General features: G+C 40.7%; 1 protein-coding gene across 1 annotated transcript in view; it reads right to left on the reverse strand.

The window, feature by feature from the left end:
• KCNQ5 (potassium voltage-gated channel subfamily Q member 5) overlaps window positions 1-14,511 on the reverse strand; it is a 180,462-nt gene that overhangs the window by 13,581 nt on the left and 152,370 nt on the right. Inside the window, exon 9 of the mRNA XM_077770354.1 lies at window positions 12,616-12,724. Coding sequence (XP_077626480.1) covers window positions 12,616-12,724 — 109 coding nt within the window. The remainder of the gene's footprint in view (window positions 1-12,615; window positions 12,725-14,511) is intronic.

Below are 14,511 nucleotides of genomic sequence, written 5' to 3' on the forward strand. Positions count from 1 at the left end.
TTGGGTTTTGGCTCCTCACTATAGTTTGCTGCCCCATAGTCTAGAGTGTGGTGAGGAAATGGCTTCAGGCCAGGAATAAACAAAAGCCCATGAACTGGCCTGGGGAAAAGAGGCAGAAGACCTTGGTGGTACCCTATTGGCTTATAAATAAGTTTAAAATGTTCTATATACTGCTTGGGAGAAAGGAATGTTTAAGAGGTCATTTTAGAGTAAAACGAGGACCATTAAGAAACATTTCACAATTAAGATGATAATAATGCCAAGCAGTAGTTTATAGTTATACTATGAGAAGGTATCTCCACTTGTAGATAAGGAAAGTGAGGCATAGAGATGTTAAATAACTTTCCTGAGGTTAGATAGCTAGTAAATGTGGAATTGGGATTTGAACCAGTTTGGTTCCAGTGCCGAGCTGTTGATCACAATGTTGTACTATTGTCTTAAGATTAAGATCTTATATTTTAACACAACATAGCAACAATAACAAAGATCCTTTGAGATGATACAGCTCTTTTCACTCATATGTGCCTGGCACCAAGTTCTCAATAAAGTTAGGTGAATGGCCTGTTCTTACTTGGAATTTTGGAAGGTCTTTTGGAGGACCAAAAAAAAAAAAAGGCAGAGAAGTAAGTTACACTCTCACTGGCTTCTTTTTTTCATGAGGGCAAATTGCACCACTGGAGCTAATGCAGCAGAGGAGAGCAAAAGCCCTTGAAGTTGGTTTCCTTTGATGCTGTCAGAACCAGGGAACCAAGAAGCTGGCTAGGAGTCTGAGAAGGAAACCTCTTGCACAAAGCTGACATGCCCCGCAGTACCACTAGAGGGGGAAAAAGATTCAGCACAAACTTCATAAACTGGCACCTCGTGTTGAAATGAAAGAAGTCTGCTCATACAATTTTCTGGGCACGAAGAAATAACTAAAGCAAAGTTAAACTCTGGGTAGAATATATCTATATATATACACAAACACATGTGCACTTATAAGGAAATGTAGGTGCATTTGTTGTGCTGCCATGAGTTATAAAATCTTGCAGAAGTCTTGTTCCAGTCCTCTAAATCAGGGTAACAACATTGCATATGAATATGCAGAGATAAGAACGATTAGAAAGACAAGCGGCTGTGACTGTGGCCGCCACCGAACAGATGGAAGGGTCGGCCGGCAGCCAAAGCGCGGGCAGGGCGGAGAGGGCTCAGCCGACTGTGAACCGAAGAGGCAGTTTGATTGACTGTGAGGACAGCCGTACTTCCCAAGCTTGGCTGCTCACCGGAATCGGCCTCAAACTGTAAAAAATGCCCATGCCTGGGTCCCGCCTCCGTTTGAATTGATCCAGGGTGTGGTCCAGAGATTTTATAAAACAAAAAAAAAACCCCAAAAAACCAAAAAACTCTTCAGGGGATTCTAACCGGGCAGTTCAGATCGAGAGCCTCTGAAATGGAGGTGGGAAGGGGGAGACGGCAGAATGATCTCCACGCTCCTGCCCCCACGCAGAGAAGTGATGGTGGGTTTTGCTAGGTCTTTGTCACACCTGTCATACCCGTAAGGCAGAGGGTCAGCAGAGGGTCAGTGTGCTTTGGTGTCGGGCCTCCAATCAGAACCAATGTTTCCTGATCCCCCTCCATGCATGCGGCTTGAAGTCTCATACAAGGAATAGTTCATTTCCATTTGTTTCTCGGAAGGGAAAGGGAGTGCTGGGTGATGACTGATACATTTTCTTTCAGTAAATGTTCTCGGAGCGCCTACCCCTGCGTGCTGGGGGGTCTGTGCTAGGCGTCTGAGGGGCACTGCCTCCACTGACAAGTTGCTGGCAGAGCTGAAGGAGGCTCTAGTGATTGTCTCCTGTTTCTTCCTCTCCAGTCCTGGTGGAAGGCAGCAGTCACAGCGGCCAGGGGCTCTGACCAGATTCAAGAGCCTCATTTGTCCAGAGCCCGGAGCTCTTTACATGAAAAGTAAAGGGTGGCCGCTTCCCTAAGCGACGCCACGGGCCTGTCTGACGCGTGGGACTCAAGAATTCACTCATGGATTCTATCACTCACCTATCAGACATTTACTGAGTGCCCACCACATGCCAGGCTCTGGGCTGGATGTCAGGCACATAGCCATGAAGAAAATAAATCTTGTTGCTTGAGTACTTTCCGTCTGGTAGGGCAGACTGTGTGTGAGAGCAACGAGGTGGGAAGCTTCAGGCCAGCGGGAGTGCAGAGAAGGGTTTAACTCAGATTGGTATTAGTGATAGGAAGCAATTTCAGGAGATGACAGTTCTTTACCCTCTGTACCTCCAACTCTGGGATTATATTACTGAATTTTTCTTAAAAATTTTTTTCTAAATGCTTATTTATTTTTGAGAGACGGAGTGCAAGCAGGGGAGGGAGAGAGAGAGGGAGACACAGAATCCCACGCAGGCTCCAGGCTCCAAGCTCGAAGCTGTCAGCACAGAGCCCTACACAGGGCTTGAACCCACGAATGGTGAGATCATGACCTGAGCCGAAGTCGGACATTTACCTGACTGAGCCACCCAGACACCCTATATTACTGAATTTGTTCAGGCTGCTCAAATGCCCCCTTATGTTACCAGAGCTTATATTTTTGATGCAGATGTGTGTTTCTTTTGCTGACCCCTTTTCTTGCCTTATGTTAGCCAGTTAGATTGACTGACTGTACTGATATGCATTCCATATCCCCCTCTTTCCCAGTTTGGATGATTCTACCCCTTGACTTCTGACTCTTTGCGAGAAATACAGCGTCTATCTGCCTTAAACGTAAGGGTCCTTGGACTCATTCTTGAAGGGCCTTCTGATTACTGAAACTTCTCCACGGCAGCCCTCTTTCGCCTTTCAGAGATTGATCAGGGGATGATGTTGATTATGGAGCAAGTTTGTCACGACAACTAAGTTTGTGGAACCTGAAATTTTGAGTCACTATTAAAGGCATATGTGTTACCTGTTTGGATGATTTATTAATGTTCCTTCTCTGTTAATACATAAATATGATGCAATAATGCAGATCTGCATTTGTGTACACAGTAGACTCTGAACTTCAACACTAGTTATAGAATTCTATGTCTCAAACTCCTTTATCCTTCCTTGATCTTAGATTGGGCACCTAGCCAGGGAAGGAGCCTCAGGGGTTCCTGGATACACTAACCAGCCCTTCTACACAGTCTATTAGATGTCCTCATTGCAGGGGCAGATAGCTACCCCACGTGGCTGACTTAGGGATCAGTCACAGGGCCAGTTCTGTGGCTACACTGCTGCCACACTGGATGTAGAGTTGTTCTTCTAATGCTTGTTATTATTATGCCTTATACTCAGGATTTGGTAGACTCTCCTACACATTTTTTTTTTTTTTAAAGGGGCTAAGAACAGTAGAACTCAAGCAAGAACTGGATTCAAGCAAGTCTGTAAATAGTTAACTCTTCTCTTAGGACTCTGTGAGCACTGATCCAGTAACTAAATTTGGGGATTTTGTTTTCCTTGGAGTGTGAAATTCAGCATAAACTTTAAAATATGAAGTGAATAAGTAAATAAATAAAGTGCCCATACATGTTGGTTGCTCTTGAATATTTTTAGTCATAGCAATGAATAGGAGTTTCAGTTTAAATTATAACCAAATAAAAGGTTAGAAATTAGACGCTGCAAAGTAAGTGTGTCTTCAGTGAAAACACTAGTTAAATGCAGCCTCAGAGCGGAATGTGGCCACAAGCAATTATCTTCAAAACAGAAACAAGCAAAAAGAATATTCCAGGGAATATATTAGCTGATTTTAAAAATATGTGCTAAATGATCCCTAAAATGTTCTTCTAACAGCATCCTTTACTGTAACATGCCGGAGACTTGGCTGTCAAGAATGTCTTAACAGTGACTTGCAAACAAAGACTCATCACCTCTGCTAAAATAGCAGGGATGCTATCAGCAAAATTAAGAACTGGTGATGATTAAACAGCTTGTAGATTTAACAAAAACCCACAACGGCAAACATGTGCCTCTTCTCTATTTGTGGAGTGTTCTTGTCTGAAGGATGGAGTGAGATTTAAGAAGGATTCAGAGATGAGAATGCATTTTAGGGGATGATCAAGAGAATGGTTCTGTAGTTGCCTTTCAGACTAGGAAGAAACCAAGGGCACGAAGATTGGAAAACCTTGTCACCCATCCCAGGGTTATAGGGAGGCCTGATTTGCATACCCACCTGAGAGGCTCTGACAAGTCATCATGGGTCTTCTCTTTGCTGATCAGATCTGAGCAATTTTAGAAGAGGTGATGTGATGTGTCTTTGCTCGTTGCAAAGAAATTCTTGACATTTTATCAAGGTTCTTATTAGGGGGAAAGATTCTGAGAGATAGCTTTAAAAAATGTTCTGTTTACAATCTGGCTTCGAACCCTTTTGCCTCCATTGAATTTTTCTCCCAAAGTCACTGATGACCTCCTGGTTGCCACTCCCACATGACTTTCTCACACGTTATCTTCTTGACCTCTTAGCCGCACTGAACATAGTGGACCTGGGACTCTTGCTCTAAGCACTGTCTGCGGGCCCCTCCTCTGCCACGCCCTCCTGGTTTCCCAAAGTCTGGCCGCTTTGCTAGTTTCCACCTGAGCCTTCTCCCTACAGGTTTGTGAGCCCTAAATTCTGTGGTGACCATCTTCTGTCTTTACTCCCATACTCTCCTTGGGATGACTCTCCTGCAAAACATCTATGTCTGGCCTGATGACTACCAAGTTTGTTCCCATTTCAGATTTTTCTCCAGGGCTTTTGATCTAGGGCTCCACCTCCAAGCAGGGCCCCACGGTGCTCCCCCAAACTCAATAGTCGCAACAATGCACCATCTTCCCACAAACCAGCCTCTGTGTGACCGGCCCCCCAGAAGTACCATCCTGAATCCTCCTGTTCTTTCACTCCATCTTCTCCAACCAGTAAATATCCAATCCTACCATTTTCTCCTGTCCGAAGAGCTCTGAAATCCATCCTTCACAACTGGCTGGCTGAGCCTCCCAGCAAATCCAGGTGTTGTAACAAAAATGGTCCCCCCTTTCCAATTTGTTCCTTGCACTGTGGTTAATCATTGCTCTAATTATTATAATAAAGCACCAGTCTGACAAATTTACAACTGTACTTAGCTTTCATGCCTTCCTGCTTGTTATAATGGTTCCTGTTCCTTCCTTGAGTCTCGTCCCCATGTGCTCTACCACCTTCCAGCACATATACTTTCTTATGCCATCTTCAGATCTAATTCTCGGCAATTGCAGTTCCCTCTGCTAAACCCACACCTTTTTCAATAGCCTGGCTAGTACTACAAAGTCGCCAGATCTCTGCTAGGATACCCCTTCTTCCAGAAAACCTTCCTGAATGCCATCTCCCACATAAGTGCCAACATTCTGTCTGCCCAAATATCCTGGACTTCTATTATTGGAGTGATATGTTGCTCTGCATCATAATTGACTCTCCTTTTCTGGCAGCCCTTCAAGACTCGAAGCAGGAATCCATTTTTCTTGTTAACATCTATCCCGGTGTCTGGTGCAAAGTTCCTCTACCTTTTTTTTTTTTTTTCCTTTGAGTGCAGGCTCCTTTGGGAGGAACTAAAGAGTTCATAGTCAGGTCTCTGTGTGGGCAGGGGAGGGAGAGGAGAGGTAACTGCTCCCTTTCACAGTCCTTTTCTTGGGAGGGTGCCTGGGAAGGCAGCAAGCTCATCCAGAGGAGGAAGGGGGAGAAATCTACCTGGTACAGTGCCTCATGGTTGGGTGGAAAAATTACCCTTTCAGCCCTGAGTGGCATTACTCTGAGTGATACCTCAGCACAGGTGTTGAGGTCATAACTTCAAGGGGTAACAGCAAGTGCTTTGTGGGGAAGGAGGTGCAGGCAGGCAAGGCTACAAACATTGGGAAGTTGGGAGTACCCCTCAGAAGAGGGAAAGAAGTGCTCCTCTGCTGTGATACACCATGGGAGTCGGCAGAGCTCACATAGGAGATGGTCTGGCTGGGGTGGAGGATGGACAGAGCAGGCAGCATGCTGGGAAGGAAGTAAGAAGCCCAGACACCTGGAGGTTAGTATAGCTAGCACTGATGTGTGCCATGTGCCCGGCACGGTTCTGGGTTCTCTGCAAATGTCAATGGAGTTAATCCTCACCACAACCCTACAACATCAATAGTGTTACCATCCTCACTTCACCAACAAGGAAACGGGGCACGTAGAGGGGATATGAGTTGCCCAAGCTCGCACAGAGGCTGTCATTTCTGGGATCAGTTCTCCTGAGCAGCTCTCAGTGGGCAGAATTAGCTAACGGTGCCAGGGTAAAGCTGGCTGCAGCTTCAGCTAAAGAATTCTTTGAGTTTTTCTCCCAGACTTTATTTATTCATTTGGCTTTCGAGAGGGCTGGTTTGGCTTGGGAAACAACAAGGGTGTGTACAAGTGAAACACAGCAGGCATGGTGATTATTGTACAGGTATGTTAAGAGAAGTTAAGAACAGGATATAATCAACAGCTTCTTGGTCATTTCTGTTCAGAATACTGAGTAATCTCTACTGGGTTGTTTATATGGTCTTTACAAGAAGAATAGATTATATGGTATTCTGATTCATTTCTTGACAACTGACCGAAATAGTTGTATAAAACAAGCTGACAAGAGAACAGTTGTTGTTGAAGATTTCACTGAGAATGGCTTTGATTTTAGATCTAGTAATTCTATGAAAAAAATGCAGGTAAGAAGCAAATGACTGCATTGCATCATTTTCACAGAGAGAACTCATTCTCAGATTGCCTAACAAATCCTTTACACAGCACTTCTATGTTGCCATGGTATGCATATCTAAGAATTTAGCCAGTTCAGCAGAGGAAAACAAATACAAACATTTCTTTTGTATTTTTAAAAATTATTATTCTGAAGCCAAAACAATAAAAAGACAGGAAATAACAAGTGTTGGTGAGGATGTGGGCCAAAAAGAAATCTCTTGCACTGCTGCTGGCAATGTAAATTGGTGCAGCTACAGTGGAAGACGGTATGGAGGGTCTCAAAAAATTAAAAATAGAATTACCACGTGGTCTAGTCATTTTACTACTGGGTATTTACCTAAAGAAAACAAAACACTAATTTGAAGAGATGTGCACCCCTATGTTTACTGTAGCATTATTCACAATAGCCAAGATATGGAAACGACCCAAGTGTCCATCCATAGATGAATGGATAAAGAAGATGTGCTCTATATATTATGGAATACTATGCAGCCATAAAAGGGCAATATTTTGCTATTTGTGACAATATAAATGAACCTAGGCAGTATAGTGCTAAGTGAAATAAGTCAGACTGAGAAAGACAGATACTATATGATTTTACTCCTATATGGAATCTAACAAACAAAAGAAATGAATAAACAAACAAAAAGCAGAATCAGACCTACAAATACAGAGAATAAATTGATGGTTGCCAGAAGTAGGTAGGGTGGATGGTTGGGTAAAAAGAATGAAGGGGAGTGGGAGATACAGGTTTCCAGTTATGGAAAGAATATGTCACATGAATAAAGGGCACAGCATAGGGAATATAGCCAATAATACTATATAGTGTTGTATGGTGACAGGTGGTAGCTACAGTTGGGGTGAGCACAGCATAACATACAGAGAAGTTGAATCACTCTACTGTACCCTCAAAATAAGGTAGGATTGTGTGTCAATTATACTCAAATTAAAAAAAATTATTATACAAGTTATTATTCTGGAACCCTTTTATCAACACAGACTTGTATTGAATGTAACTTTTAAAGTTTATTTATTTATGATGTATTATTTATTCTTTTGAATTAATGGGCATATATGAATTTTTGTGTGAAATATTACACAAGATTCTCACTCATATAGTGCTTACGCAATGCCAAGTACAAGCTTGAAAGGTAACAGTCAGCCTCTTCAGATATTCCCAAATATCCGGATGTTTGATATTGTGAGGAAGTATATCTAGGTAATTTATGGGTTAATTTTAATCTGAAAATTTTGATATTGTGCCTGAGAAAACATTTTATGAACTGTGGTAGGAAAACTGGTATCTTGCCATGTGCTATGGGTGAACTGTGTACCCCCAAATTTCATATGTTAAAGCTCTAGCCTCTAGTACCTGTATTATTGTAACTTTTTTTGAAGACAGGGCTTTAAAAGAAGTGATTAAGGTGAAATGGGACCATGAGGGTAGGGCCGAATCCAACCTGCCTGGTGCCAGTACAGGAGGAGGAGATTTGGACTCGGGTATGTGAGGGCACAGAGGAAAGACCATGTGAGGACACAGTGAGAAGGTGCTATCTGCAAGCCAGAGGGGCCTCAGAGGAAACAACCCTACTGACATCTTACTCTGGGGTTGCTAGCCTCCAGAACTGTGAGAAAATAAATTTCTGCTGTTTAAGCCACCCAGTCTGTGGTATTTTGTAGTGGTGGCCCTAGGAGATGAATGTACCATGATATAATGAAAAGGAGTGTGTAGAATATTCAAGAGTTTTTCAGTTTGCCTGTCAACCTGCTTGTTTCTCTGCCATTGTCATTTTTCTATTTAGAAACAAATTTCTATGAGTGAATGAAAAGAGACTTAACATTGTTTGCATTAAATCACCGACAAGATTAAAAAAAAAATTAACAAGATACAGAACTTTTGTTAAAAGCAAGTATAATCTGGGGCGCCCGGGTGGCTTAGTCGGTTAAGCGTCCGACTTTCGCTTGGGTCATGATCTCGCGGTTCGTGGGTTCGAGCCCCGCGTCGGGCTCTGTGCTGACTGTCGGCTCAGAGCCTGGAGCCTATTTCAGAGTCTGTGTCTCCCTCTCTCTCTGACCCTCCCCTGCTCACACTGTCTCTCTCTCTCTCTCTCTCCTAGAAATAAATAAAAATATTAAAAAAAAAAGAAAAAAAAAGTAAGTATAATCTTCACTCCCAGAGATGGGTTTAAAGCCCATCTCTGGCAACTTTGTGCACTCCCACTGAATAATATTTTGAGAATAATCTGTGATAATTCTGGAAGAATTACACAAAACTAAGTATTGTTCTGACTTTTTAGACATATTTTGGAAACATCTAAGACCAGCTATTGTTTATTACTATAAAAAGTGATGTCATTCATTGAAAAAAAGTCTCAAAGTGCATTTGGGTAATATAATCCAGACAAGTGAAAACAGTGGCTCTAGTCATCTCAGAGAATCTTTACTCTCAAAAATAACCAGAAATTAGAAAATGGCAGATGCTTAATAAATATTAATAGCCCAAACAAGAACTCCTATTTTGTGGATGCAGTAGTATTGTTTTCCATGTTGTCGTCCTTCCGCATATTTTCTGTTATACATCTTAATTTTAATTTGGCTCTTAGGAAAAACTCTTATTATTGTATGAGCAACTGGAGGACAAAAGGTATATTCAACTACTCAAATTAAATAACTAAACAACCAGTGAATAACAAGGAAAATGCCAAAACAAAGTTGCTGTTTTGGAGATGAGTAATAGATGGTTCACGCTTGCAATCAGCAACATACATACAAAATAGCACTTTAGGTGAGCTGTAAGAAATGGGTATGTTCTGGCAAATGACATTCCAGTCAACTGCTATTCAGCTTGTTTACTTAGCAGAATTCAAGAAAAGGACACTTTTGCATAGGGTTTAGGGATTTACATCAACAAACTCCTTTTCAGAACTGCTGATTATATGGGTTGATCTTTTAATCATGTATTTTTAGAAAGTAAGTATTATTATAAATCAAATATTTCCAGTTAAGTTATTAACTCTTGGATGTAGCTATTATGTTTTCAGAGAATCCATGAATTTTAAGGAGAACTTGCAAATGGTTTTTTAAAAACCTACCAAGCAGAATCAGGGTATGGGGGAGAAAAACATCCCCTTTGAATGTCACAAAGTAGCAAGCAGAGAGCTTCAGAAACTCACAAAAAGGAGATACACGTAAATAATACAGTACTGTTAAAAATAGGAGCCAAGAAAGAATTCTGAAAAGCAAGGGAATTCTGCAAAGGACTTCACAAAAATCAGGCAAGTTTCAAGAGGATGGCATAAAAGTTAAGTCTTAAACTGCCACTAAAGTGCTTAGCTAGCAGAATAAACCTATTTCATTTTCTTTCATTCAGCTCACAAAAATTCTTTTTATAGGGTGTGAGGCAAAAGCAGAAAGCTGCAGAAGGTCTTGGGAAATGAACAAATTGGGTTAAGTATGACTTTTAGGAAAACTAATCTGTTCCATTAGATAAGATTTTATGGTACTTGTTGCAAGTCACACTAATCTGTGGATGAACTGCTCCACCTTCACATTAGGGTCTGAGGGATATAATGAATGAATGTAGAGAATTTCAAGGTGACTTCTTGACCAGCAATGCTCAGTAGAACTTTCTGTGGTGATGATGTACTGTATCTTCTGTGCCCAGTATAGTAGCCACTTGTGGCTCTTGGATACTTTAAAAGTGGATAGTGTCACTGATGAACTGAATTTTAAATTTTATTTAATTTTAATTCAAATTTAACTAGCCTCATGTGGCCACTGGCCACTGTATTGGACAATGCAATTGTCCCTTTAACTGAAGGCTTCAGGCATTATTGTACTACATATCCTTGGATTTTCTGGGCTTAAATATTACTTAAGTCTTCTAGGTACCCCTGGAGTAGTGTGATCATATAATTGTTCAAACTGAGGTACTTTGAGAAAGACAGGGAATGTTAACAATGAACAATTATGATGAGACAAGACACATAATCTGGGGTGGTCCAGGGCACATAAAATGTTGGTCCCCCACTTACAGGGTTTGTGGCTTGAGGGTTCTTTTGAGAAGTAACTGGGTTTTACTTCACTTTTTTTTGGAGGCGGCTGCCATTACAGATAAGATTTAAGTATCTTCTGGGGGTACACATTTTCATCAACCACGATTTTCTTTGCCTTCACAGACATTTACCAAAATCTTTTATAACTCATTTCTGCTTTCCCAGTGATTCCTAAACATCAAGTAAAGCAATGTCTAATGATACTAAATGACCAACTAAAAATAGCAGTAAATAATCAGGCATGCTGATCTCTGAAATTATACTAAGTATCTGAACAGCTAAGTTGGTTTGGATATTTTAAGTTTTCTTTTGGCTTTTTGGTAAGAGGCAGAGAGAGCCAAAAAGACTAGAGGAATTTCTTTGCGATAGAGTCACCTTAACAGATTAAAATTCTCCCAAAGGGATTAAATTAGGCAGGGTGAGCATGCCGCAGTTTATTTAGACCAGAAGCTGAATTTTGGAAGGAGTGGATCCTGGTGATATAAATGTAAGTTACTTTGGGTATTCTTTTAGCTTTCGCCATTGGGAGAGAAAGCATAGTAAGATCAGTGTTTAAACTGAATATCTATTTAAAGAGTATTTAGAACCCCAAATCCCTTCCTTGCCTCAGCTCGGTGGATGGCTGCCATGTGTATTCTCACCACAGAAGAAGTATGGGGTTTTATTCTCTGGAGAGGTCTCTGAACTGCAGGCTACCAGGCACATACTCTAACCTTAATCCTAACTCTATCCTAAAACCTAACCCTACCCATAACCCCTTAAAACTAACACTAATTCTAACTCTAAACCTAACTCTAACTCGAACCCTAACCCTACTCCTAACCTCTAACCCTAACCCTATGGAGAGGTCTCAAAACTGCAGGATGCTAGGCAATAGCCTCATATAGCCTTGACTCTAAACCTAACCCAGATCTAGGGGAAAAAAAAAAGAAGAAGAAGGTGTGGTATATATATGAACAATGGAATATTGTTCAGCCATAACGAGAATGAAATCTTGCTATTTGCAATGACATGGATGGAGCAGGAGAATAATATGTGAAGCGAAATAATATGTCAGTTAGAAAAAGACAAACACCGTATGATTTCACTCATTTGTGGAATTTAAGAGACAAAACAAAGGAGCAAAGGAAAAACAAAGAGAGGCAAACCAAGAAACAGACTCTGAACCATTGAGAACAAACTGATGGTTACCAGTGCCGAGAGGGGTGGGTGGATTGGCTAAATAGGTGATGGGGATTTAGGAGTGTACTTGGCTGTGATGAGCGCAGGGGATTGTATGGAAATGTTGACTCACTATACTGTACACCTGAAACTTTACGCTGTATGTTGACTAACTGGAATTTAAATAAAAACTTAAAAAACAAAAGATCAGTGCTTAACATACTTCAGCAAAATAGGAGCAAGTCACTGCCCAGTACTTAAGTTTCCTCTTTTTCAGAACTGAACCTGTTTTGAAATAACCTAGTGGGATTTTTCTTTGACACAAGATGCAGAACATAGATTGGAGCATCAAATCCTAAAAATAATTTTAAAAATCCAACTGAATTTATACACTAAATGTCCTGAAAGCCAAAAATTCTCAGGGCAAGCCAATTGTCATGGAATCTCTCTGGCATGGCCTGGTGTTTCAAATCCTGCTGATGTTTTTTTAACACACTTTGTGTTGAGCACAGTAGAATTTTGTATTAAGAAAATATATTTCAGAATTTAATAGGCATGTGAATGAATAGGAACAGAGAAACTATTTCAGGAGGTTTACCTGCAGGAAAAAGCACTTAGCAATATAGTCATTCAAATAATCAGAGGTAGGTCTCTGACTCATTTTATCAAAGGTTTTCCACCAACCTGATAGCTCGAATGACAGTTTTAAGCGGTGGGGTGAGGTCTTCTACTGATACATCACACTGGCATCCCTTTTCATCATATACATCATCAGTGCCAAGCGCTGTGTCAGCTGCAAGAGAAGATTACCAGTTAAATAATACCACCACCAGCAATTTAGATGTTTGCTGTCTTTGTCTCACATAGGAATAGTGGGCAGCTCAAAGCTTATAAAGACTAAGCTTATAAATCGAGATATGTGTAAGGTCAGCCAATTGTCTTTTCCAATATTATTCCTCCTCCTTTTTCTACAACCTCATTAATTTTATGTGATTTGACATGAATACCTTTCTGAGCTGTTTTCCATGGGAAAAATGAAGCTGTTGACACACTGTATTTCCAGTAGTGGTGATGGATTTGTGTTGATCCAGCCATGCTCTTTTGCCCAGTTCTTTTGAAACTAACTGCCAACATTCAAATAACAGCTGTTTGGAGTTAGGGAAACAGTCTTTGGAACTTAACTAACTGGCCTGTAGATATAGGAGCTTGAAGCCCATGTCATTGACCCCATTGCCCTATTCCCTGAACAAGAGTGTGAGCAGCCACTCCAAGAATACCGACAACTTATAGGTTACTGGAAACAGGCAGTTCAGAAGAGAGTTTGCTTAAGATAGTACAGCCAAAGCTGAGAGATTTTCAGATTGGACAATAAAATCAGTGCCTAATAAACTGAGCAAATTAACTTTTGGGCTAATTGCAAAATTTGGAAAAGGGGGAAGGGTTATAATAAATACCAAATTAATAAAAATTTATAAAATTAATAAGGAATAAGCTCCTACCATTCAAGCTTTGTTTTCAGCAACAAGATATTGATTGCAAGTTAACATTTCTGGAATGGGGGATGGGTAAAATAAATATTGGTATGTTTATTTAATGGAATATTAGGAAGCTATTAAAAATGATGTTGAAGACTAGGGACTGGGATAATGTCACAATTTATTATTTAAAAAATCTATACACCTTAAAATTTTTAAAAAAATATTTACTTTTGAGAAAGAGAGAGAGAGAGAGAGAGAAAGAGCTAGCAGAGGAGGGGCAGAGAGAGAGGGAGACAGAATCTGAAGTAAGCTCCAGGCTCGAAGCTGTTAGTATGGAGCCCAATGTGGTGCTCAAACCCATGAACTGCAAGATCATGACCTAAGCCAAAGTCAGACGCTTAACCAACTAAGCCACCCAGGCGCCCCTAAAAATCTACATATCTATCCGGGATTAAGAATGATTTTATTCTTTTTGCTTGGCAATATAAATATGTATATATATATATTGTTTACTTTCAGAGAGACAGAGTGCATGAGCATGAGGGGGGAGGGGCAGAGAGAGAGACAGACAGAGAATCCCAAGCAGGCTCTGCACTGTCAGCATGGAGCCCAATGTGGGGCTCAAACTCACAAACCATGAGATCATACCTGAACCAAAATCAAGAGTTGGACGCTTAACTGACTGAATCGCCCAGGCCCTTACTTAGCTATATTTTCTAAAATTTCTACAATGAACATATATTACCTTGGTAGTAATGTAAATAAAGTAATAAAAACACACTCATGAGAGATGAGTTATGTAGCCTCCAAATACTATTTAAGCCTCTTTAAATGTTAAGGTACACTAAAGGACTAACACTGCCCTTTCTGTTGCCTTTGCTCTGCCCTGTGTTCATTTGCTAAGTCATGAAGAGAATTTCCTGTGAGTTGTCTTGGTTGGGTTCAAAATCCTAAAATGCTATTAGAAGTCCATTCACTGAAGCAGTGCTTATATTTGGTCTGCAGCTGGTGCATCATTTAAACTATTTACTGTGCGGTTACTCAGTTTATTGTATGCTGAGAGCAGAATTAGTGGTATGGAAAGAGATGTAAATAGGTCTTC

The sequence above is a fragment of the Crocuta crocuta genome, unplaced genomic scaffold (assembly GCF_008692635.1).
Source record: "Crocuta crocuta isolate KB4526 unplaced genomic scaffold, BGI_CrCroc_1.0 scaffold270, whole genome shotgun sequence".
In the NCBI taxonomy this organism is placed as follows: Eukaryota; Metazoa; Chordata; class Mammalia; order Carnivora; family Hyaenidae; genus Crocuta; species Crocuta crocuta.